The sequence below is a fragment of the Bos grunniens genome, chromosome 24 (assembly GCF_055505025.1).
Source record: "Bos grunniens cultivar Pamir isolate PY7600 chromosome 24, Bosgru_T2T1.0, whole genome shotgun sequence".
Lineage (NCBI taxonomy): Eukaryota > Metazoa > Chordata > Mammalia > Artiodactyla > Bovidae > Bos > Bos grunniens.
Window position 1 is genome coordinate 32,207,851 of NC_141188.1, and position 27,464 is coordinate 32,235,314.

Here is a 27,464-nt window from a genome sequence, read left to right on the forward strand (position 1 = left end):
AAAGTCTTATCTTTTCCTGGATTCTAAAAGTTTTATGTGTAGGTCTTTAATTCATCTGACATCGATTTGTTTAAACGGTGTCAGGTAGAGATTCCACTGTCTTTCTCTCCAAATGGATGACCAGTTGTCCTGTCACCATTTATTGAAGAGCTTATTCTGCACCCACTGATATGCAGTGCTTGCTGCCATAACCCGAGTAACCCAGTGAGGGTAGGTGTGTTTTTAAGTCTTTTTTTGGGGGGTCTCATCCTTAGTTTGCTCATTACCTGAACCAGTCCAGCTTTCTCCTGGGCAGCACTGACATCTGCTCAGATGCTTCTCTGATTCTCAAACCCTTTTCTGGTTTTGGCCTTAGGGATTTCCCTTTCTTCCTGTGAGTTCAGTTCTGCATTTAAAGGACATATACTTACATTTGTTAGATTTGATCTAGTGTTTGTTTCTTTGCCTGTAGTGAGAGAGTTTTTTCAGACTGTCTAGTTAATGATAACCTAACAATGGAAAGAGAAGTTGTCTAGCTGATCCTCAGAACCAAATGTTTGTGATCATCTCAGTTTGAGGATTCAAGGGAGAAAATGCACAAAGTGCTTGCAAACTGCATTTTTTCCAACAAAAGAAAACTGACATTTTAAATAACAATAATATTTAAGTATATTTTGGTTAAAGTTAATCGCTCAGTCATGTCCCTTTGCAACTCCCTGGACTGTAGCCCACCAGGCTCTTCTGTCCATAGGATTCTCCAGGCAAGAATACTGGAATGGTTTGCCATTTCCTCCTTCAGGGGATCTTCCCAACCCATGGCTCGAACCTGGGTCTCCTGTGTCTCCTGTACTGCAAGATTTTTTACCCACTGAGCCAGGGAGAAGCCCCATATTTTGGTTAAAATGTCACATTAAAAAAAAAATAGATATATGTATAAATCAGCAAAACCTGAACAAAACAATACTTAGATTTTTAAAGTAAAACAAAGCAATGGAGTCAAAAACAATCTGATGCTCATGCCAGTTACAGGCGGGATAAAGCCAATGAGATATAAAAGCTTTCACCTCTTATGATACAGCCTTGTGAGGAAGACTGGGCAGAAATGTGTCTATTTTGATGGACAGCAGTGATGCAAAGTGCTATAAGCATCAGCACTTTGGGCGTGAACCATGCAACGTGTATCATTAGAGGTGAGAGATTCAGTGAGTTAATATTTGCAAGGAACTCAAGACAGTGTCTGGCATGTAGTAAGCAGCATGTGAGTGGTGGTTTAGTAAAAGTAAGGGGTGGAATTACAACTGAATCATTAGGATGATGTGTCCCGTTCCTCCCCTCACCCCACATCTAGGAGACATGGGACCCACACAGCTGAGGTATGGTTAAGAAGAGAGTAATTAACATTGTATCCATGTACAGCCAAACACATCCAGAGGTAGAAAAGGCCCTGTCCTCAGATTAGAGGTGGAAATTGGGAGAGAAAGGTATCATCTCCTTTTTATTAACAAAAAATACGTCTCATTTCCTTTAAGGTCTAGAGTTGTGTGTTTTACTAGGGAAGATTTAAATGTTATTCCAGAAACTACTAGCAACATACTCCATGCTGCTGCTGCTGCTAAGTCGCTTCAGTCATGTCCAACTCTATGCGACTCCATAGACGGCAGCCCACCAGGCTCCCCCGTCCCTGTGATTCTCTAGGCAAGAATACTGGAGTGGGTTGCCATTTCCTTCTCCAATGCATGAAAGTGAAAAGTCAAAGTGAAATCGCTCACTGCATATTAAATCCACAGATTTAAGGGGAAATACACTTAAATATAAGGGAAATACACTTTTCATTATTCATATAACTCATAAGAATGGGCTTAATTATTTGGTACTGTGACCTCTTCAAGACAAGGACCATATCTTTTTAATTCCTGATAGCTCAGCTGGTAAAGAATCCACCTGCAATGCAAGAGACCTGCGTTTGATCCCTGGGTAGGGAAGATCCACTGGAAAAGGGATAGGCTACCCAGTCCAGTGTTCCTGGGCTTCCCTTGTGGCTCAGCTGGTAAAGAATCTGCCTGCAATACAGGAAACTTGTGTTCAATCCCTGAGTTGGGAAGATCCCCTGAGAAGGGAAAGGCTACCTACTCCAGTATTCTGGCCTAGAGAATTTCATGGACTGTACAGTCCATGGTGTCACAAAGACTCAGACACGACTGAGCAACTTTGACTTTCACTTAGCACGAAAACGGAGAAGGCAATGGCACCCCACTCCAGTACTCTTGCCTGGAAAATCCCATGGACGGAGGAGCCTGGTAGGCTGCAGTCCATGGGGTCACTAAGAGTCCAATACGACTAGGCGACTTCACTTTCACTTTTCACTTTCATGCATTGGAGAAGGAAATGGCAACCCACTCCAGTGTTCTTGCCTGGAGAATCCCAGGGACGGGGGAGCCTGGTGGGCTTCCGTGTATGGGGTCACACAGAGTCAGACACGACTGAAGTGACTTAGCATAGCATAGCACGAAGAGAATGTTTGGTGAAGATGAGCAGTAGCTGAATGCATTTTCATGAGACAGCTTCCCAGGGCCATGTGTGGGCTACAATACATCCCTCTCTTCCTAGAGGTCTCCCCATTTTGACTTAACCAGAGTCTGAATCCACTTTCAGGGACCATGCATGCAATATGTTGACATATTCAACAATTACATGGTACCTTCCCATCACTCTATGTTCAAGAGGGGCAAAAGACATTAGGGAAGACATACAGATGACCAACAGGCACATGAAAAGATGCTCAAAATCACTAATCATCTGTGCTGTGCGAAGTCACTCAGTTGTGTCTGACTCTTTGTGACCCCATGGACTGTAGCCCACCAGGCTCCCCATCCATGGGATTCTCCAGGCAAGAATACTGGAGTGGGTTGCCATTCCCTTCTCCAGGGGATCTTCCTGACCAAGGGATCGAACCTGCATCTCTTTCTGTCTCCTGTACTGGTAGGCGGGTTCTTTACCCCCAGTGCACCTGGGAAGCACTAGTAAGTAAGGTCGCTCAGTCGTGCCCGACTCTTTACGACCCCATGGACTGTAGCCCACCAGGCCCCTCCATCCATGGGATTCTCCAGGCAAGAATACTGGAGTGGGGTGCCATTTCCTTCTCCAGGGGAACTTCCCGACCCAGGGATCAAACCCTGGTCTCTCACATTGCAGGCAGATGCTTTAACATCTGAGCCACCAGGAAGACCTGGGGAACACTAATCATCACAAAAATGCAAATCAAAACCACAATAAGATACCACCTCACACCTGTCAGAATGGCAGTTATGCAAAATAAAACAAATAACAAGTGCTGATGAGAATGTGGAAAAAAGGGAACCCTGTGTACTGATGGTGGGAATGTGAATTGGTGCAGCCCCTATGGAAAACAGTATGGGGATTCCTCAAAAAAAAAAAAATTTAAAGTAGAAGTACCATATGATTAAGCAGTTCCACTCCTGGGTATTTATCCTAAGAAAGCAAAACACACACATACACTAATTAGAAAAGATATATGCACCCCTATGCTAACTGCAGTATTATTTACAATAGCCATGATATGGAAGCAACCAAAGTGCCCATCGATGGATGAATGGATAAAGAAAACATGCATATACCCACACACGATGGAATACTACTCAGCCATAAAAAAGAAATCCTGCCATTGTGACAATGTGGATGACCTAGAGGGTATTAGGCTAAGTGAAATAAGTCAGAGAAAGACAAGTACTGCATTTTACTTATACATGCAATCTACAAAACAAATGAACAAAAAACAAGGAAAGAGAAACAGAGTTATGAATACAGAGAATAAACAGGTGGGTTGTCAGAGAGGAGGGAGGTAAAGGGAGGAAAGAAATAGAGGAAGGAGATTAAGAAGTACAAACTTCCAATTGCAAAGTAAGTGAGTCATTATGAAACATACAGTGTGGAGAATATAATCAACAACTATGTAATATCTGTGTGGTGGCATATTGTAAGCAGACTTAGGGTGATCAGTTTGAAATGGTAGAAGTATCAAATCAATATTGTGTAGCAAGAACTAACGTACTATTGTAGTTCAATTATACTTCTAAAACTCACTTCACTCACTCATAAAAAGAGATCAGATTTGTGTTTATTAGAAGCAGGAATTGGAGGAAGGGGCAACTGGATCAAGGCAGTCAAAAAGGCACAAACTTCCAGTTATAAGATACATAAATACTATGTCTATAATGTACAATGTGATAAATATATAATTCATACTGCTGTTATTTATCAAAGTTCTGAAGAGTAAATCATGAGTTCTCTACAAGACAAAGGTATTTTTGTGCTTCTTTCATTTTTTTATCTATGTGAGATGATGTTCACAAAACTTGGAAGTCCACTAAAACTTAATGTGACAATCACTTCTTAATGTATATAAATCAAATCATTATGATGTATGCCTTAAAACATACCATGTTGCATATCAACTACCTGCATGCTTCATTCGTGTCCGACTCTTTGTGACTCCATGGACTGTAGCCCACCAGGCTCCTCTGTCCATGGGATTCTCTAGGCAAGAATACTGGAGGGGGTTGCCATTTCCTTCTCCAGGGCATCTTCCTGACCCAGAGATTGAACCCACGTCTCTTCCGTCTCCTGAATTGGGAGGTGGGTTCTTTACCACTAGCACCACCTGGGAAGCCCATAATACATAATCAGAATCTCTATTTTTACATGAAAATTGCTCAGTCGTGTCCGACTCTTTGCGACCCCATGGACTATAACAGTCCATGGAATTCTCCAGGCCAAAATACTAGAGTGGGTTGCCGTTCTCTTCTCCAGGGGATCTTCCCAGCCCAAGGATCAAACCCAGGTCTGCCACATTGCAGGTGGATTCTTTACCAGCAGAGCCACACGGGAAGCCCTTATCAATTATATCTCAATAAAATTGGAAGAAATAATAAAGTATACTGGAGGATGTGTAGGCTCACGCAGATGCTCCACCATTTTGTTGTACAAGGTCTTGAGCACTGGCAGGTTTCGGTGTTCACAAAGGGCCGGCACCAATGGATGACTGTACTGCAACGTGTAAGATCAATATGACAACACGTGCAGTTTGCTACAGTTCCATCCAGCTTTGCAACCCCATGGACTGTGGCCCACCAGGCTCCTCTGTCCATGGGATTCTCCAGGCAAGAATACTGGAGTGGGTTGCCGTGCCCTCCTCCAGGGGATCTTCCCAACCCAGGGACTGAACCCAGGTCTCTTTCATCTCCTGAATTCGCAGGCACGTTCTTTACCACTGCCTGGGAAGCTCACTTAAAAATAAGGCATTGACAAAATTTTGGCACTTCACCAACACAAAGATGTTTTTACCTAGAAATGCAACTCAATATTATATTCAGTTTATTTTGGAATAGTTATCTCTACCTGACAGTCAATGCTCGAATAGCACCAAATTATTTAATTAAAAAATTTTTAATTGAATTTGCATATATGAAAAAAGTAACATACTGAGAAAGTTATAAAATATAGTCTCAGGCTTATGTAAAGTCATGACTGCTTTCAACAATTACTGAACTCTTAAAAAAAATCTTCATAATCATGTTTGTTTGTCATAGATGAATGCCACAAGTATGACATTCTCAACACATGTAACTACTAAATGTAATGTTGCATATTAACTTATTTCCTTTAAAATTTCACTAAGCAATTCTGAGTACAAGGACATATTAAAATATCCCAGTCCTAAGAATTAGGTGGTCTTCTTTGATTTTTTCTTCTCTGCTTCTTCTTTTTCCTTTTCTATTTCATTTACTTGTAATTCAATTTCTTTGGCACTAAACATCTGAAAAGAAAAAATTTTAAAAAGCAAATTTCAATTATAGCAACAATTTCTAACTATAATGCCGATGGACCCAATTATATTTTATAATTTTATTTTTTATAGCTTTATATCTTATAACTTCAAGTACGTGATGAAATATTTCAGAAGTAGCTTAATTATAACAATTATGGACAAAATCAGAACTCTACAACATTTCCACTATCATTATGCTAAAATAAAAAGCCAGGAAATGCAATATTGGGTTCCATATCTTATTTATGGATATAATTCTGAACACATTTGAATGCAAAGCTTATTCTATTCATGAAAAAATAACTGATTACTGAATTCCCACCCCATCCCAATGTGATTCTCATGAGGGTTTGTTTATTTTATCAGCTCCTGGACTAGCCAAAGAGGTAGGAAAATGATTTTCATAGTGCTTTGTTTATAACTCCCAAACTAAGTAGAGAACATAAGAGTTTTGATTTTACTTAAATCAGTTTTATTTTATTTAAAATCAAAGATGGGAGCACCTTGCTCAAGATCATACTGTTGAACAAATGCATCTGCTGGGAATTAAACCCAGATCTATGTAATTCTGAAGCACAGGCTCTACTCACTACCCAGCCTATTGGGAAGTGTCACGTGGAGGGACAGTGTAACTCTGCTGCCAGGATGCATACCATCCTACCACTCAAAAATAAAGACACGTGTATCTGTGTGTGTGCACTTATCCAGGAAATGCAATATCGGGTTCCATATCTTATATATGGATATAATTCTGAACACATCTGAATGCAAAGCTTATTCTATTCATGAAAAAATAACTGATTAGTGAACTCCCACCCCATCCACTGTGACTCTCATGAGGGTTTGTTTATTTTATCAGCTCCTGGACTAGCCAAAGAGGTAGGAAAATGATGATTTTCATAGTGCTTTGTTTATAACTCCCAAACTAAGTAGAGAACATAACAACGTACATACATATGTATGTCGTGGGGCTGGAGAGCTGACTCTGGACTCAGTGGTTCTGTGTCCCTGTGGTTTTGGCACAGCTGTCCCTGAGTCCTGGAAGCAGAGGTGAAAACCTGCCCCATACCATCTCCATACTCTGCTGGGCACCCTGGTTGTTTATGTGGAGCCCCACAGAGGCAGCCCCAGCCCTCGTGTCCCCACTTCTCTTATTCACTGAAACTTGCTCCTGCCTTGTCCTTGCATCCCTACCCACTGGTGTCAAAATAACAACAAAACTCCGAAAACCAAAACCCCTGCTCCACACAGCACTGATTTTAACACTATTCCCCCTTGAAATAGTTTCCTTAACACAAAAGAAAGGGTATACGTAAAATACTGCTGTAGGGCACATTCTTCATATAGTTTCCCATGCAAGTGCTTTTTTACGCTCTCAGCTAAAGACCTAGCTGGCACACAGTGTGAAGCTCTACCTAATGAACAGTCAGTCACATTTCAAATGCTCTTTACCAATGAGTTCTCCATCACAATGTTTGGAACAATTTATTGCAGTGCTCTGGACAATTTACTTTGTGGTCCAGCAGTTTTAACACACAATGGCTGACTAAAGGTGTACAACTAATAATGCTAGACTTGATATAAAGAAATATGGAAAGATGATCACAATTGGATATTAAAATGCAAGTCTTACAGAAGCTTAAGGCACTCAGAAGTGAAAAGTAGAGAAAACAGATAAAAACCAGTAGGCAATCAAGAAAAGGTGGTTTTTTAACATAATGAAGGATAACATTATGTTAGAAGCCTAGAGGGCCAACAAATTATATAAATGGCAGCTGAATGACACTGGAAGCTAATCTTGATTTCAGATCTAAAAAGACAGCAAGAGGGACTGTTGCTATATGGTGCCAGGAATGAATCTCCACAGGGAATACAGTACGCTGACCCTATATGGGACGGACTCAGTAGGGATTCCTAATTATAAGAACATGTACTGACTGGGGTTCAGTTCAGTTCAGTTCAGTCGCTCAGTCGTGTCTGACTCTTTGCGACCCCATGAATCACAGCACGCCAGGCCTCCCTGTCCATCACCAACTCCCGGAGTTCACTCAGACTCACGTCCATCAGGTCGGTGATGCCATCCAGCCATCTCATCCTCTGTCGTCCCCTTCTCCTCCTGCCCCCAATCCCTCCCAGCATCAGAGTCTTTTCCAATGAGTCAACTCTTCGCATGAGGTGGCCAAAGTATTGGAGTTTCAGCTTTAGCATCATTCCTTCCAAAGAAATCCCAGGGCTGATCTCCTTCAGAATGGACTGGTTGGATCTCCTTGCAGTCCAAGGGACTCTCAAGAGTGGGGTAGCCTATACATAGATCTCAGCACCCCTAGGACTTCACAGAGGGCTAGGCAGAGATAACTGCTTGTGTAGTAAGCATGTACAGATTAGTGACAGCCCACAGAAACAAAACAGAATTCATCATAGTGTCAATGGACGCTAAGGGAGGTTTCAGGCTTGTAATAGATTCACAGGTGTCAGCAACATACTAAATTTTTTTTGTCAAAATGCCTTATACTATAGGTCTTTTTCCTCTTTGGTTAATGACTTACCTTCAAAGGTTGGTTTCTTCTTATTATAGCAAGTTCAATGTTTTTTCCACCAGACTGGACAACCTAATGTAAAACAAGTGCAAGTTTAGAATTACTCCAGGAAAGTCTGTGTTTTAATAAGCAACTGAATGAGGGGGGGGGGGGCGAAATCCCATGATTTTCTGTATATGCTTTATTAGATCACTTACTTCCAGCAAAGCTCTTATTGCTAATTTGATAGCTTCATTGTCATTTGCTATGGCATCTTCTGTGTAATTCTTTTCCAGAAATTCTCGGACAGTTTTGGCACTTCGACCTATTGCATTTGCCTTGAAAGACAGAAGATAATTATTAATACCACTGCAATATGAATGAATTTATGGTTACTAAGTAAAGTTTAGGGGTTTAGAGTTTATTCCACTATTACTTAGCATAATTACTAAGTGAAAATTGTAGTTCGAAGATTTAGGGAACATTTCAACAGCTCATTTGATTTACTATATGAATAATCTGAGACGATGGCATGACTTATTTTCAAATACACCAATGCCTTGTCCTGGCCAGTGATTTCTATTCCGTTAACGGTTCCCAAGTCCTTAGTAGTCAAAAAAGACTGAAAGAGTTGAAACTCAAAAAGATGTAAAGAGGAAAGGATATATAACTGCAATATGATGCAAAAAGAAAAATAAAAGGGCATCAGTGTGAAGAAGAAAAGTGTTTCTTTGAACAGGACTGTGCATCATTTTATCTCCTCTGACTGTAAGCAAGAAGGGCTGCTTCTGTTCCATTCCCCAGTTTTCTTTGTTCTTCAGAAATTTTCAGCAGATGAAAGGAAGTGGCAAAAGCATCTCCCTGGCTGCATGACTACAGGTAATATATAGCCTGTTCTTTCCATTCAGTGTAAATATCCAGATGAGTACTAGTGATGATAATGATAACAACAGTAATTTTTATTAACAGAACACTTAATGTGCCAGGCACTATGTTAAGCATTTTAAACAGATTATCTCATCTTAACCATCACAAAAACAATTAAAAAGATACTATTACTAACTTTAATTCATGAAGGAAGAAATGAAGGGTTGAAAAGGTTAAAAGAGCCGACAATTTGGACTGGATGACTTTGCTGTGGTGGGGGGGCTATTCTGAGTCTCTGTCCACTAGTTCAGTTCAGTCGCTCAGTCATGTCCAACTCTTTGCAACCCCATGGACTGCAGCACACTGGGCTTCCCTGTCCATCACCAACACCTGGAGCTTGCTCAAACTCATGTCCGTTGAGTTGGTGATGCTATCCAACCATCTCATCCTCTGTTGTCCCCTTCTTCTCCTTCCTTCAGTCTTTCCCAGCATCAGGGTCTTTTCCAGTGAGTCAGTTATTAGCATCAGGTGGCGCAAGTACTAGAGCTTCAGCTCCAGCGTCAGTCCTTCCAATGAATATTCAGGACTGATTTCCTTGAGGATTGACTGGTTTGATCTCCTCGCAGTCCAAGGGACTCTCCAGAGTCTTCAACACCACAGTTCAGAAGAATCATTCTTCAGCGCTCAGCTTTCTATTCACTAGATGCCAGTTGTATCCCCTACCTCAGTGATGACAACCAAATGTGCCTTGAGATATTGCCATATGTCCCTATGCTGGGACAGAATCACCCCTATTTGTGAACCGCTGGCTTAGGTAATCTTGCCCAAGATCATATAGTGGGTAAGCAGAAGATATGAGCTTTGAAACCAAGTAGACCAAATCATCAATCTGAGCTTTGAGCTCTATACAACTGTGCTGCCACATGCCCTTCTGCTGTGATGGCTCCAGAGAGTGAAAAGAACCAGCAGAAAAGCCCATCCTTTCACTGAAGGGTTCTGGCTGCAAATAGGCAATGTCCCAGTTCTAACTGGTATGTACTATGGTTACTGAAAAGAGATTGCAAAGGAGATTTTTAGGAAGTGAGTATGAAAACATACCTTTTGTACTACATGAACATATAGTTCTGCAGGAAATCAGTCCTGAATATTCATTCAAAAGACTGATGCTAAAGCTGAAACTCTAATACTTTGGCCACAAAATGCGAAGAACTGACTCTGATGCTGGGAAAGATTGAAAGCGGGAGGAGTAGGGGACAAAAGAGGATGAGATGGTTGGATGGCATCACCGACTCAGTGGACATGAGTTTGATTAAACTCTGGGAGTTGGTGATGGACAGGGAGGCCTGGTGTGCTGCAGTCCATGCGGTCACAAAGAGTCGTACATGACTGAGCAACTGAACTGAACTTCGCAGAACTTTTACCATACCTTTATATTTCAGAAGATTAAAATAAATAGCTATGAAATTTTAAATCGGAGTTTGTGGCCTTGAAATTTCATTAAGATCAAAGAGAAACCCTTCGGCCTGGTGTGACTTCGGAGTTTATTAGCTTGAAGTTTGTTTTGGTCAGCTAACTGGCTGCTTCCTGGAGAGGAAGTACATAAAGTAGTGGTTTATCCAGAAATCTCACTGAGCCTTTAAAAGTCACCTTGTAAATGCCTGGTGACTTTCCTGTCCACTGCTTCCAATAGCTGATGTCAAAATTCTTTACCCCCTAACCTATTTGACTGGTTTCCTAAAATCTAGCTGCTTCTTACCACACTTATAACTCCACCCTCCCTCCAACCCCATTACCCACTTGAGCTCATTTCAACAGACTCTTGATGGTTTTGCAATGTTTTTCCTGCCTGCCTGTCCAGATTAATGATGATTTTCTGTGGCAAAGAATATTAGCTGCCAACCCCAGTATTCATTCTTCCTCTGTGACAGAACTCCAGGCAATGTGCCTGCTGAAAAATGTCATGTCCTACCCTCTGTTACCAAAAGGAATATACAAGTGGAAGTAACTGGATGAACCTTCTAGGAATCTCTGCTGCCTATAATGCAGACATGTTGGCTGGAGGTCTAGTAACTACCTCGGGAGCATGAGAAAAGACTAAGATAATAAAAGAGACAAACACCAGTAACTGCCTACTTCAACCTTCTCATTATGCAGGAAAGATAAATCCTTACATGTTAAGGATCATCACGTCCCTGTGGTTAGGAGCTGAGAACAGTAATTCACAAATAGACCTCTGAGTGGATCCTGGGATGTGCTGCCCTACTCCCCTTCAGAAATGAAAGCCTTATTCCTCCAGCTGCTGGCAGTGCTAACGGCACATGGCCTTCACCTCTTAACTTTCTTTGAGAGGTGCCTTTATTAGCAAGAGCTATCTCGCTTAAGGTCTTGTACTGTCCAGAGGTGGACAAATCCAACGACTGACTGATGAAGAGCTATTAATGCCCAGATCCCCCATCCCAACTTGAAACAACTCTGAAGAGCTATCCCTGCCCCAGGGCTTCCCACAGGGTGATGAGGCCTTTACGGAGATTCCACTGCAGCCCCACTTTTCCCTCAGCCTCATCTGTTCCCTTCAACAAATGCTGGTCCCCAAAGCACTTACTAAAAATGATGGTTAAATGGCCTTTAATGATGGTTAAATGGTATTTTCCAAAGAATACCAGTGTGGAGAGAGGATCTATGATAAAAGGGTTCCAAATTAAAGTAATCTTGGGGACTACTTAAACTGTTTCTAGAATATTTACAATGCCTTTTAGAACATGCAGAACTTAAGAAAATTTATTAAATTTCTTTAGAAAAACATCTCCCCACATTAATTAGCCTTAAACAGCTTAACTTACATATATTAACATCCAAAGAAATACACTTTGAGAAACACTGTTCTGAAGTATACAACATACTAACTTTGTTCCTGTTTAAAGTATTACCAACACAGCAAAAAACTTGGCCTTATAAGCTTATCACCATCACTCTATCCAGGCTGTTCTTGCCAAGGTCACCAATGACCTGCATGTTGCCAAATTCAATCATAGCACAGCGGTTTTCTTATTTGATTTATCAGTGGTGCTGACTTGGCTGATCAACTCTTCTTGGAATCCTGTTTTCACTCGGGATCCAGGATATTACTCTCTGGGTTCTCCTCCTTTACAGAGTAGGCTGGATCTATCCCTACCTTTCACTGGCCGACACCCCTGATCTAAATCTGATTTCACTTATTATTAAGAGTCCCCTAAATCATGGCTCAGTAGGTAAAGAATCCACCTGCAATGTAGGAGACGCAGGTAGACGCAAGTTTGATCCCTGGGTAGGAAAGATTTCCCTGGAGGAGGGCATGGCAACAACCCACTCCAGTATTCTTGCCTGGAGAATCCCATGGACAGAGGAGCCTGGTGGGCTACAGTCCATGGGGTCGCACAGAGCTGGACAGGACTGAAGTGACTGAGCATGCATGCAACTTGCTTGCCTGCTTCCGCCCTACAATCTATTCTCAATGAGAGATACTTTTGAAATATAAATCAGATCATGTTACTCTAATGTGCAAAAATCTCTACTATCTATTTCACATGTCCTCTAACCATACCTTGTAAGACTACAACCTAGCACTGCAAAGTGTTGTCATTACACAGTGATGACACAGCCGTTCTCAGCAGTCCACAGTACCATCTTACCAGGATGTGTGGTGTACTAGGTCAGAGTAAGAAACAACAAAACACAGAAACAAACAAAGAAAACAGAGAAACTTGACCTTATGTTTAACAAAGTGCCAGAGGGCACACCCCTAAATAAAAATAAAACCACAAGAATTTACTCCACATTGAAAGGCTGGATATCAGAATGTATATACTATAGAGAGAATCATCTGGCTTGAGGGAAGTAGCATGAAGTAGAGGACAGAACCCTGCACTAAGAAGCAGGAGACCCTGAGTTCTAATTCCAGTCTTGCTATTAACTAGTGGTGAACACTTAAAAAGTCACTTAACTCCTGAGTATTACTTCAAACGTATAGAATAAAAAAGTTTCCAAGATTTTTTGTTATAGATGATTTTTTTAAGTTGCATAATGCTTCCTTCAACCAAAATCTTATAAGAAAGTGCAATACATAGAATCAGTGAAATGAGGATGACACGGTGTACATGTGTGCGCGCATGCTTGCGCTATTTACACCCTCCCACCTCCACCACCTGGCCTTACAACACCACAGCAAAGCAGTTTCAGACCCAGATGATAAATAAACTTGCCAACAATTAAGCAATCTCCATTATTTTCCTAACTGACTTTGAAATAAAAATGCTTCTCAGCAGTTGTTGTTCAGTCGCTAAGTTGTGTCCAACTCTGCGACCTGGACTGCAGCATGCCAGGCCTCCCTGTTCTTCACTATCTCCCAGAGTTTGCTCAAACTCATGTCCACTGAGCCGGTGATGCTATCCAACAAGTATAACCCTCAAATTCTAAAAGACATGAACAAATTCCTGACTCACCTTCCAAGCATGATAAGTACCAGAGGGATCAGTCTGGTATAATCTTGGGATACCATCATCATCAAAACCTACAATCAAGGCAGATATACCAAAAGGCCTTCGTCCATTGCTCTGAGTATATTTCTGAAAAATAAAATGTTTTCTTGACTACTCTCTGTATGAGGCCAAAGAAAGGACAACACTATTACTTAACAAATAACAATTTCTAATATAAAGTATTCCTGATAAAATTATCTTTTATTAATTTCTATTTTGTATAACTTCAAGATCCTCTTGCTGAACTTTTCTGTAGTAACCTCAATCCATGATGAAAATTTTAAAAAGTAAATACTGACAGTCTTGTAAAATGAAATCGTAAGTTTCTTATGTATGGTCTCAAATTTGTTTTCCTGTTGCCTTATGTAAGTTTGGTAGCATAACTAGACTGTAACCATTTTCCTATTGCAGAGAACTGTGCTTGTCAGGTCATTTCGGTTCTCAACAAAGTTGATTTCAGTGAGCTGTGCGAAGCACGGCCTTGGTTTCATTGTGAGGGACACTGTTGTTATTATCAAGTATTCTTACTTGATACTATTATTATCAAGTATATTCTGTTCAGTATGCTCTTATCTCTACATAAAAATCCAACTAAGACATTTCTTTCAGTCTCAAAACAAGAAACTTCTGTTGAAGACAAAGCATGTTTTTTCCTGACAATGGGGCACTGGAAACCAGTTTTATCTTTTTACTTTGGTGCTAGGAACTTTCTAAATTTGTGTCCTAGGGAGTGATTCTGAGACTGGCATCCACAGAAGTTGTACAGAGAGGCAGCCATGGTAGAAAACTCAGGACCACATTTGTAGGCAACTGTATGAAGTCTGGCCTGTATTTAGACTAGCTTTCTTCTTGGACTTGTCTACATAATTTTTTAAAAAATTTTAATGTTATTATATATATATTTACAAGCCACTTTAAATTTGGGGTTTTTTTGTTTGATTTTTCTTCAGCCATGCCATACAACTTGTGGGATCTTAGCTCAAAATACCTGCACCCCCAAGCAGTGGAAGCCTGAGTTGTAATCACTGGATTGCCAGGGAATTTCCAAAGCCACTTTAGATTTAGTTGCAACATAAACTCTGAAAGAATAGGGTTTGTCTTTTTTCTCTGTTATTCCCTAAAGTTCCTAGTTCACACGTAGGTATGAAGTAGATGTTTTGTAAACATACCTTAAAGGAAAGAAACTTTTACTTTGTTTGCTTAAGCAACCACTTTGTTTTGTTTTGGCCGTGCTGAGAGGCATGTGAGATCTTAGTTCCCCCACCAGGGATCGAAGCTGCATCCCCAGTGTGAAGAAGAAACACGTGCACAAGGGTAAAATCATTTAAAACAACAAAAGTTGTACATGAGGATAACTTCTGTTCCAGAGCCTCAGGCTTCTCGGTAGCAACGCCACTGTTACAGATTCACAATGCGTGTCTCTATAAATGTTCCATGCATAATAGTTTTTATATTTCCAAAACAAAACCTAAAAACCTTAACTGGGAACCTTGTGTACACAATCTTCTCTACCTTGGCTTTTGGTGAGTACCTTTTAACTTGGGAAAATCAAAGCAATGAAGAAAGAAAAACAGAACAATATAAAAATGTTGAACTTTGTTGAAACGAATTAAATTCTAAAAAAAAAAAAATAGGGCCATTTCTTGTAAGTATGAAATTTTAAAATGTAGTATCTAGAATATATAGAACCTATAAAAAAATCTCTATGTAAAAACAAATAGTAAAATTCATCCCAGGAAATATTCTAAATTCTTTAAGTGTACTATATATATTGCAACTCAACAAACATTGTAATGTTAATTTTATAAATAAGGAAATTGAGGCAAAACAGGCTAAATGATTTGCCCAGGGCATTAACTAGGAAGTAGCAAAGCCAGGACTTAAACCCCACATTTCTCGCTCCTGGGAGCAAATTCTTAACTGCCAGAGTGCCTGTCAAAAGAAAAGACAGTTTACACTAGGAGAAATGAAAATAGCAAACAAACATGTGGGGAAAAAATTGACCTCACTACTAATTATAAAATACAAATTAAAACAACTATTACAATGCTATGCTATACTTATTTGCAAAATAAAAGAAAAATGAAAAACCCAATGCTGATGATTCTTTAGGGAAATATTTAGGTACTGCTAGTTGTACGATAAAAATTTGTTCAATCTTTTTAGAAAGCAATTTAGCTACATATAACAAGAGTCTTAAAACTAATTACAACCTTTAATCTAGGAATCCCAGACTGAAAATTAATTTAACAATATAACTCAAAAAAGAAAAAACTGTGACCAAGATAGAATAATGTTATTAAAGTAGCAGATTGAAAGAGAAAGGCAGAAAGAGGGAGTGAGGGAGGGAAGGAGAAAAGGAAAGAAGAACCTGGAGCAACCTAAATCATCAGGAGACGGCAATTAGAAACAGTACTATATAGTTAGGATGGTGAGTGTAAGAACTATGCTGCTGTGGATAAATAGCAAAGAAAATGATAATAAATGAAGCAATATTTGTATGCATCATGATTATACTAAAGGTCAAATCATGTATCTACACATGGATTCAGAAGACATAATTTCTAAACCTGATCAGTTGTGTTTAGCTTTGTAGATGAAAGAATCAGGTATTTCTGTGGAAAACTTTAAAAATGGTGTCTTACTGCTACATCTCTGAACTACAGAAATCTCCTTAAAAGGTCACTCTTTTTTTTTTTTAATATTTAATTCTCAGAATTGATACTGATTGAGATTTCTAGTGATCAATCCACTCCACTGGAATAAGAATCTGAATATGAAATGAGAAATAATAAGGAATTTAGTACATTTTAACAGACTGAATGGTTGGAGTGACTAGTATTCCCATGATAGGACCCTTCATGGTGGAAAAAAGAACACTTGAAATCTGTTGGAATACTGGCTTACCTGCTTTAAGGTTGCTATGAAGCGAGTTATATATTCTACAGTGACTGGGTCCTCAACTGTAAGCTTATGACTCTGGCATTCCACACGAGCTTTGTTTATTACTACTCTTGCATCAGCAGTCAGGCCTATAAAAACAGTCAAAGAATAATGAAGTCTTCCTCATTAAAAGTGTTTTGGCCACCATGCTATTTTTCCTGTAACATTCTTTGTTTTTTCCAATATATGTCCATAATAAAGAATTTATGAAGTAGAGTATCACTCATCCTAAGTTGCTTTGTTTCCTTCATTTGATCCATTGTTATTTACTTTTTAAAGAAAATTGTTTTAAATAATATTTAAACAAGAAGGTTAAGTAACCTATTTCCCAAAGATCAGGATGGTTTAATTTACAGTAGCTGGTTTGATTATTAGGTTTTATTAAATTAAAAAAAAAACTCTGTAGTCAAATTTTAAAAGCTTTTTTGAGACAGTATCAGTGGCAGATTTGTTCAAAAGCTGACCATCTATCCTGATTCCAGAACCAAGCTACTTATTACCTAAACATAAACTAAGTTGGATTTCTTCTTATGAAAACAACGAAACTTCATTATCAAACATGAACTCAATCTGCTTTCAACATGACCGTGACATGCCGCTTGTCAGCTTTTTGTCTAAGATTAGGGGTTTGAAAACGAAGAACATTAAAACAGAAAAAGAAGGGCATTTGCTGGCAGTCGAATGGCGAGGACTCTGGCATGTCCATTGCTGAGGGCCTGGGTTCGACTCCTGGTCAGGAACTAGGATACCACAAGGTTAGAGCCAAAAACCAAGAAAGAAGGAAAGAAAAAACTTCATCTTGCCTTTATCGCATCAAAACATCATGTGATGAATTCTTAACACTTCTAAGAGGAGAGAGAAGATGTTTCTATCAAAATGACCAAAAACTTAAATGGATTCAAATGATTACAAACATTTCTATTGAAGACTTTATGGCATTTGACCTTTTCATCACCATTTACTTTCTTTCTCCACTCTCTTAATATCATATTGCTCAAAAAACTCATTCACAAAATCTCTGAAACAGCCGTTTCTCACATAACCAATCAGTCTTTGGCAGTCACAAACTCTTGTTTCCCTTCCACACCATTTCAAAATGTGTTTCTATAAACCTGGAAGAATGGTTAGTTCCTGAAGATAGTTAACAGTAACCAACAAAGCAGCAGCTGTCAGAACATGCCACTGTTGAGAACCACTCTAACACTCAGGAGTAGGGTATGAATTATAATCAGACACTCAGTTAAAGAGAAAAATTGATTCTTTTCTCTTTGCAAAGGTTATCTGAGAGAAAGAAATGGTGATAGATTGACTTAGCTTACCCTATAGGCTAAAAGCTTCACTCCATTTAAAAATATGATAGGAGATGTTGAAGTACAGTATTTCTTTACATTGTAAATATTGATATGATCCAAAACTATAGAAAAATAAAAGTATCATATGTAGAAAACTCATTGTCAGAAATCTTGGTTTATAGAGTTGTGACTTTCCCCAAAAATATAAGACATACTATTTATGTTTAATGAGAAATGGAGTGTAGTATATTTATGAAGTATGTATATTATGTAACAGCTACCGTGGGGCCAGCTGTGTTACATCAACATACTCTGCATCATTACTGTAGGCCCACAAGTACCTGCAAAAGCCATGCAGACATGGTCATCAAGGGCACAAATCTTCCTCACAGTTCTTTCATCTTGAAGCTTGGCAACGGATTTTTTTTCGACCCCGAGCACAACTATATTGGTACCTCGAATTCCAACCTGTTGAGTCATTATAAAAAAGAATGAGCTGGCCATTTTAACGCCTATAATCAAATTATTCTAACAAATGACTTACAGGAAAAGGCTTTTCTTTAAACCTTCAGTATAAAAGAGAAAAACAGACGTCTAAGAAAAATAAAACACACAAGTATAGGCTTACAGAAAGTCTATTTCCTAAACTCAAAGCAAATAGCTATAAACTAGAAGAACACACCACCAGTGCTGAAACTACACGACTGTCCTAATCTCAGACACCTAAGGGAGTACTATCTAAAAACAGGACAATGTTCACCCAAATGAAAGAAGATGCTGGGAACACATGACCATTTCTTGTAAAATGGGCAGTACCAGTACTGGTGGTAGTAGAAGCAGTCTAGAAGGTCAAGTAGATAAAATCCTGAAAGCCCTTTCATACATCTCACAGGAGGGATAAGGATTAGGGCCCAGAGCAGACAATTTGGCAGCTTTTTATAAAACAGGCAATTAACATACAATCTAGTAATTGTACACCTGGGAGATTTTATCAGAGAAATAAAAGCATGTTGACACAAAAGCCTGCTATGAATGTACCTTTATTCATAAAAACTCCAAACTGGAAACAAATGTTCTCCAATACATGAAGAGTTAATTAAACACTATGGTACATGCATACCATGGAACACTACTTGAAATAAAACAGATACATGCAACAACGTGGATGAAACTCAAGGGAAGAAAGCAAATCCCCAAAGTTTCATACTGTATGATGTCATTTCAATAACGTTTTGAAGTTACAAAATTTTACACATGAAGGACAGATGAATGCTGCCAGGGATTAGGGCCATCGATAGGTCAGTTTGGCAGGGAAGGTAAATAAAGAGTTGGGTGTGGTTAAATAAGAGCAACATATGGAATTGTGGAGCTGGAAATGGTTAGTATCTTGACTGTGGATACAGACAGGAATGTACACAGGCAAATGAGTCCAAGGCAAATTGGAGAATTTGGAATAAAATATCAACATCGATATCCTGGTTGTGACACTGTACCAGTTTACAAAATGTTAGTATTGGCAGAAAATGCAGAAAGTATACTAGGAACCCCTATGTTTTATTTCTTCCAACTGCATGTGAATCTACAATGATCTCAGTAGAAATTACATTTAAAATTACTCCACTGGAGACAGGAAAAAGTCAGGAAAGATTAAACAGACTGGAAAAATGTTGATAATTACTGGTGCTGCGTAATGGGTATACAGAAGTTAATTATACTGTTCCCTCTATGTCTTTGTAAATGTAAAATATTCCATAATAAAAAGTTTAAAATAAATCAAATAAAGCCAAAAACAAATAAACTTCAGCTTTCTCTCCAAGGTTTTTCTCACCAACATCTGAAGTGAGTGAAGTCGCTCAGTTGTGTCCGACTCTTTGCAATTCCATGAACTGGGGCCTACCAGGCTCCTCCATCCATGGGATTTTCAGGCAAGAATACTGGAGTGGGTTGCCATTTCCTTCTCCAGGAGATCTTTCCAACCCAGGGATCGAACCCAGGTCTCCTGCGTTGTAGGCAGACACTTTACCGTCTCAGCCACCAGGGAAGTCCGTTGTGGCTTCCCTTATGGGCTTCCCTAGTGGCTTAGCTGGTAAAGAATCCGCCTGCAATGAGGGAGACCTGGGTTTGACCCCTGGTTTGGGAAGATCCCCTGGAGAAGGAAAAGGCTACCCACTCCAGTATTCTGGCCTGGAGAATTCCATGGATTGTATAGTTCATGGGATTGCAAAGTCAGACAAAACTGAGCAACTTTCACCAACATTTGAACACATGGCTAAATCTCTCTTATTTTAAACAAAATATTAAAGACCACTTTATTTCAATTCTGCCTCTCTCTCTTAACCCTTTCAAGGCCAAATACTGTCATCAACTCTTAGTTTGTACAGCAACCTGCTTTCCACCCCACTCCTCCCAGTGTTTAGCCAAGGTGGACTACCCATAGGTCATTAAGGTCCCTTATGGCTTTAGTCTATCCTCTACACAGTCTGTAGTCTATATTTTGTTTTCTTGAGTGAAGAAGGGTACTTAAGAAAACTCATTTGCTTGACCTTCAACATAGGTTTTAAGCTGAGGAGAGAAAGGATACACTTTAAAATTAGTATTTCCGAGCCTAGATCAGTCTCTTGATTTCCAAACATGTATATTCAGCTGTAGGTCAGAAATCTGGACAATTTAGCTAAGTTCAGTCTCTCACAAGGCTGCAACCAAGCTGTCACCCAAGGCTGCACTCATCTCCTGGCTCATGGGGGAGAATCTTTACAAGCTTACTCACAAGGTTGTTAACAAGATTCAGTTCCTTGTGGATTGCTGGACTAAGGACCTCAGTTCCACACTGGGTTTTGCTCCATACCGGGTTTTTAACAAAAACGTTTCCCTCAGTTCCTTGCTATACAGAACCCTCCATACGACAAATCACAACATGCCAACTGGGCTTCACCAGGGTAAGCAAGCAAGAGGCTGAAGTAAGTCACCATCTGAAACCCAACGTGTGAAGTGACGTTCCATCACCTTTCCCATCCCATTCCTTAGAAGCCACCCACTAGGTTCAGCTCACATACAGGGAGAAGGTTACTTGAATGAATGAACACCAGAAGCTGGGGATCATTAAAGGCCATTTTGGAGGCTGCTTACTACAGATCCTACAATCATGTCAATTACTGCTTCGGATTGCCTTACAAAAAAAAAAAAAAAAGCAGTGCCATATACCAAGAGACTAAATCCAGAAACAGAGGCACCTTCTCTGACTCCTCCCTCTTCAATACCTTTTCTCCTTCCTCAACCCCCAAAACCATCCAAATAATCATCCAACGTATCAACAATACCATGGAATTTTCTCCAGAATCTGCTGTGTGTCCCTTTTTGCCCCAACCCTAGTAACACCTCCTATCGTCTTTCATCTGGGCTACTCCCATAGACTCCTATGAGGTTTCCCCACTTCCTTGATTTCATCTAATCCACTGACCATGATGCAGTCTGAGAAATCTTTGAAAAATAAAAATATGAAGAAAAAAAGAAAAGAAAATCGGAATGTTGCACTCCCCTACTTAAAACTTGTATTAGTAGGGAACATTTCTCACTAGGCAAACCAAGATAACACAGAAGTAAACTTGGGACAAAAGGATCTAGGGACTGTAATATTTACTTCTGTATTATCAGCTTTCTGCTCTCTTAATGCAGACATGCTTTATCTGTTCAGGAAAAAAAAAAAAAATGGGAACCCTGGACTCATATCCCAATAGTTCTCCCAGAGGAAAAAAGCTACCAGTATCTCTAGCTAGAAAAGTACTGCTCTATGGACTTATACTGGCTAGATTTCTGTCCCTTGCTTATTGCAGGAGGACAGAAACTACGAATGACATTTCTTGGGTCATGTGAGTACCTCTTTGGTGGGACAAATGGAGTCTGTTATTAGAAAGGCAGAACAATAATAGCCACATCAAAACCCTTCAAGCCTTCTTATTCCCTTAAAAGCATTTCACAGTCTGGCTCCTGTTTCTGGCTTCACCTCTTCCCATTTTTCCATTGCTTCAGCAATCCTGAATGTCTTTCAGTTTGTGAACCACAGTTGTATTCTCCTACTTGGTCTTGTCACGTTAGTTCTTTTTGTCTATAATACTCTCTTTCCCCTTCCACTTTTTCATCTGGCTAACTTCATCTTTCAGGTGTCTACATAAATATTACATACTTCCTCATGGGGACCATGGACCTAGGACCTAATACCTAGAGTTCCCACAATGCCTCATAGTCTCCCATTATAATACTTAGACAGGCCTTGTTAGGACTATAGACTCACCGTTATCCAACATCCCTGCTAGACAGCAAGCTCTCTGAGGCCAAAGACTGAGTCTCTTTTGTCCACTGTGAAACCAGTGGCCCTCGAACCACATCTGGCAGGTTTAAGTGTTAAACAAAAATGTCTTTAAATAGTAAATGGAAGTGCTGGAAGAACTACAGACAAAATTGAAGGATAAAGAGAAAACAAAGAGATAGTAAAGAAGAATAACTACCATTTACTAAGTACTTGCTGTGAATCAGACACTGCAAGATGGTGAACACATATTATTGCCTCAATTCAATTCTCAAATCAACTCTATGAAGCAGGCACTATTTTGATGCCTATTTTACTATTTAAAAAACTGAAGCTTAGAGAAGTTAATTGCTTTATATGATACATATCTAGCTTCCACATTTAAGATGTTGACATAATTAATATACCAACATTTATGGAATAAATCACATGGTGCAACACAAAGTGCAAAGGCTTTGGAAGCAGAGAAACTAAAGTGAGGGTATGGACTCTGACTTTCTGGCTGGGTACCCTTACCAAGTTATGGAAGCTTCTGAATCACAGCTCCCACATACATTAAAAAGGGGATTAAACACTGTTTTTAATGGTAGCTCAGTGGTAAAGAATCCACCTGCCAACACAGAAGATGCAGGAGATGCAGGTTCCATCCCTGGGTTGGGAAGACCCCCTAGAGTAGGAAATGGCAACCCATTCCAGTATTCTTGCTTGAAAAATTCCATGGACAGAGGAGGCTGGCGGGTTACAGTCGATGGGGTAGCAAAGAGTTGGACATGACTGATCAATTGAGCATGCGGTATAAGACAATGTACACGACATATGTGGGGGAAAATGAGTATTACTTAAAATGGTAGTTTACTTCTTTCTCAGCTCCTCCACTGTATATCCTGCAGTAGAAACACAAAAGGCATTACACCATTTAAATTCTCGAAAGTGAAAGTTGCTCAGTTGTGTCCGACTCTTTGCGACTCCACGGACTATACAATCCATGGAATTCTCCAGGCCAGAATACTGTTGTGGGTAGCCTTTTCTTTCTCCAGGGGGTCTTCCCAACCCAGGGATCGAATCCAGGTCTCCCACATTGCAGGCGGATTCTTTACCAGCTGAGCCACAAGGGAAGCCCAAGCATACTGGAGTGGGTAGTCTATCTTTTCTCCAGCAGATCTTCCCAACCCAGGAATCAAACCAGAGTCTCCTGCATTGCAGGTGGATTCTTTACCAAGGTCTTACTGTCCAGTTGAAGTGAGAAGACTATTAAGAATATCTGACATTAAAGAGAATATGAGGCCAAATGTTCTGTGCTTAGGCGCTCAGTTGTGTCTGACTCTTTACGACCCCATGGACTATAGCCCACTAGGTTCATCTGTTCATGGGGATTCTCCAGGCAAGAAAACTGGAGTGGGTTGCCATGCCCTCCTCCAGGGAATCTTCCCATCCCAGGGGTTGAAACCAGGTCTCCCACACTGCAGGAAAATTCTTCACCAACTGAGCCACCAGGGAAGCCCATGAGACCAAATAATAAATACTATACACTGTTCTGTAGTACAGATGATAAATTCAGAGAACCAAGAGATCCATGATGACTGGAGTGGATCAGAGATGGCTCCACAAAGGAGAGAAATATGCAGAGATTCTTAGAGAATAAGATGGAGAGTGACAGAGGTGTTTTCTGCTCTCCCCACCTACAAGGGCAGAAGCATATATTGGTAAAACCACAAAGCTGCACCCTTAATTAAAGTGGATCATGGAAGACTTTGATGGCCAGACTGTGGATCTGGGGTTTGATAAAGTAGGAAATATGGAGCCAATAACAGTTTGGGGTCAGAGAAAGGACAGAATGAAGAACGATAATAAATCCTATCATTTCCATGGGAATACTGTGAGGAGTTCATTTTTTTTCTTTCCTAAAAAGAAAGGTATTACCTCTCTAAAATGTTATTCAAACGTATTTTTCATTTATATAAAAAGGGAACTAAGGAAAAAGAAAACAGGCCTCTTGCCTCACTTCATTCTGTAAGATAATCATCAAGAAGAAAGCAGAACCCAGGGTCTCTAGTTGCAGCCCATATAACTTTTGTATTACTAAATAATATCACATCTTCATATTGGTCAAAACTGGCCAACCTTGGCTTATTTAAAACTCATCATATCAACTGTCATTTACAGACAGAATCTTCTGTGACATATCTTAATAAAAAGTGCCATTATAAACTTTACCCCCACATGACACGTCATAGCACCCTAAAGGAAACACAACGAATAACTCCATACAAAGATGCAAATTATAATCCAGAATCCTGAGACAAAACTGTCTCCTCCTTGCAATGTATCTTTAAAAATGCCCACTATAGGTATTTTTATATCCTTACCCTTTTACAGCTCATTACAAAGGAACTATCAATCAGTTCTATAGCATTCTTAAAACATTTTAAATAGCCAATGCGGTTTCTTATTACACCTCAGTCTTCTCCCATTACTCCCTTTATTTTAGGCTCTAAAACTGGGGCATTATTTTCTAACCATATGCTTCACGCCATGCTGGGGATTATATAACTTCTTGTTTTTATCAAAATGGTACCCCTTTGGTTTAAGCTACATCAGACTTTTCTTAAATTTACAATTCTAAAAGAATTACTTACAAAACAGAAGTAAAACTAGAGGGCCCAATTAAATAGAAAAATACTTTAAAAATGATGATAAGATTCCTTCTAGTGTTATTTTTTTTACCACTTCACATTTGATAGATTTATAATAAAAGTGAATTATTTCCTTCCATAACTAGGTTGGTATGGAAAGCGAGAGAAAATATAGACATTGCTAGACTTAGAAATGCACTGTGTATTCTCATAGCTGGTGTCTCCTTTTCCAAGATACACAACAAACATGCTCATGAAATTCGAAAGATTTTAAAACATCAAATCCTCCTGAACCCAATGGCTAGGATTTGGAAGATTTGGGGTAACAGATTTTTGGTCACCAGGCCATTTTTGTCCTTTTTAGTTTTTATAAATCACTAAGATTATTAAACGTAATTAAACCTTGGCAGGAGTACTACTGCTACCCTGTGTATTTGAAAGTTTTTCAGAAATGTGGATATATCAATTTAAAGGAGGGTATACTCCAAAATCACTGCAGATGGTGACTGCAGCCATGAAATTAAAAGACACTTACTCCTTGGAAGGAAAGTTATGACCAACCTAGATAGCATATTCAAAAGCAGAGACATCACTTTGCCAACAAAGGTCCGTCTAGTCAAGGCTATGGTTTTTCCTGTGATCATGTATGGATGTGAGAGTTGGACTGTGAAGAAGGCTGAGCACCGAAGAATTGATGCTTTTGAACTGTGGTGTTGGAGAAGACTCTTGAGAGTCCCTTGAACTGCAGGGAGATTCAACCAGTCCATTCTGAAGGAGATCAGCCCTGGGATTTCTTTGGAAGGAATGATGCTAAAGCTGAAACTCCAGTACTTTGGCCACCTCATGCGAAGAGTTGACTCATTGGAAAAGACTCTGATGCTGGGAGGGATTGGGGGCAGGAGGAGAAGGGGACGACAGAGGATGAGATGGCTGGATGGCATCACTGACTCGATCGACATGAGTCTGAGTGAACTCCGGGAGTTGGTGATGGACAGGGAGGCCTGGTGTGCTGCGATTCATGGGGTCGCAAAGAGTCGGACATGACTGAGCAACTGATCTGATCTGATCTGATATTCTCCTTTGTAACAACCAAACCAAAAGTGGGAAACGGCCAAAGAGTGGAGATTCTTGGGGGCTTAAAAATCTCTAGATGGCCGCTAAATACTCAGGAGTAAATTTTTGAACAAACATTTTTAACAGGTGAAAATGTTTGAGTAGGTTAGCCATTTCAACGGTTTTTCTCCACAAGATTTAATTTCACATCGATTTAGGCCACATTTCATTGACAGACATGTTCAATTTTTGATTTTTACTGTAATTGTTACTTTTCCACGTGTCTGCCAAATCCTGAGGAAGTGGGTAGTGTGCGTTCAGGTAGGATGCTACAGGCTGAAAGAAGTCTTTTCTTTCCTAACTGTCAGACACTGCATTAATCTCTCTTCCACAAGACAGACAGGCACCGAAGGAGAAATATGGTATGACATCCCTTATATGTGGAATCTAAAAAGAAATGATACAAATGAACTTACAGAACAGAAAGATACAGACTTAAAGAACGAATTAATGTTTGGCGGGGAAAGGAAAGGATAGTTAGGGAGTTTGGGAAGGTCACTGTACACACTGCTATTTGCAAAACGGATAACCAACAAGGACCTGTTATACACCACATGGAACTCAATGTTATGTGTCAGCCTCCATGGATGGTGGGGGCGGGGGCGGTTTAGGTGAGAGAGGATGCATGTATACGCATGACTGAGTCCCTCTGCTGTCCACCTGAAGATACCACAACATTGTTAATCCGCTATACCTCAATACAAAATAAAAAGCTGGAAGTTTGGGGGGAAAAAAAGTCTCTTCTACAGTCAAGGCTACAAAACACTCCCCCCCACCCCCACCCCAGCCCCGCTTCGCCCCAGGTACATGTCTACGGCGACTGTTAATGGCAGTTGCAACAACGGAAACCTAAGAAATCTACCAACTTTTAACTCCGCTGTTTCCAACCCTAGTTTCAGAAACAACACCTCCCTTGATACAGAAAGGAGGCAATTTTCACACGTAGGGGACTCTTTTCCGGTCCCCCCATATCCAGCGATGGGCTGGGATGGTGGAGTAATCAAGGCCTGACACAAGGCAGGGGCCGATGGCTAAGAAAAGTTGCTCTCTCACCGCGGTGGAGCCTTTCTTTACTGCTTCCTGGGCATATTCCACTTGAAATAGGTGTCCATCCGGGGAGAAGACAGTGATCGCCCGGTCATACCGAGACGCCATCGCACACCACTACCCCTATTCCAGCTGAGCCCCCCCACACACTATCACAGCTGAGGAGCGGCAGGGCCTGCGGCCACGTGCTATCCGGAAGTGCTTACGTGCTCCTCAAGACGCCGCCGGAAGTGTTTGCAACCGCGGGTGAGACGTGCTAAGTGCGAATCGACTGTGATCCTGTTCCAGTGCTACCCTTAGTTCCTGGTTCCTGAGTCCCGGTTTTCCCACTCTGGTATTGCTCCAGGATGGGGTTGTGAAAACTATCTCAAAGAGTAGGGCTTAATAGTGAGAATAGGTCTTTCTCAAGTGG

General features: G+C 40.2%; 1 protein-coding gene across 2 annotated transcripts; it reads right to left on the bottom strand.

The window, feature by feature from the left end:
- Positions 1–5,426: 5,426 nt before the first annotated feature.
- PSMA8 (proteasome 20S subunit alpha 8) lies at positions 5,427–27,327 on the bottom strand. 2 transcript variants are annotated; one of them, XM_086372904.1, is made up of 7 exons: positions 27,059–27,327; positions 18,298–18,424; positions 16,629–16,753; positions 13,686–13,808; positions 8,559–8,678; positions 8,371–8,433; positions 5,427–5,812 (listed from the first exon to the last, which is right to left on the bottom strand). In XM_086372904.1, exons 1-7 carry the CDS (start codon positions 27,158–27,160, stop codon positions 5,720–5,722), a joined length of 753 nt encoding a protein of 250 aa, XP_086229030.1. In that variant the 5' UTR covers positions 27,161–27,327; the 3' UTR covers positions 5,427–5,719. The 2 variants fall into 2 exon arrangements, with proteins under 2 accessions (XP_086229030.1, XP_086229031.1); XM_086372905.1 differs by lacking the exon at positions 13,686–13,808 and having other exon boundaries at positions 27,059–27,314.
- Between the last annotated feature and the right edge of the window lie 137 nt (positions 27,328–27,464).

What these genes read in the sequence shown, in the direction of transcription:
- PSMA8 (XM_086372904.1), bottom strand. Translation starts at nt 27,160, where the DNA reads ATGGCGTCTCGGTATGACCGGGCGATCACTGTCTTCTCCCCGGATGGA. An exon ending in TAAAGAAAGGCTCCACCGCG is followed by an intron (nt 18,425 to 27,058) that starts GTGAGAGAGCAA and finishes ATGACTCAACAG; the next exon opens with GTTGGAATTCGAGGTACCAA. An exon ending in GAAGAAACCAACCTTTGAAG is followed by an intron (nt 5,813 to 8,370) that starts GTAAGTCATTAA and finishes TTTTCTTTTCAG; the next exon opens with ATGTTTAGTGCCAAAGAAAT.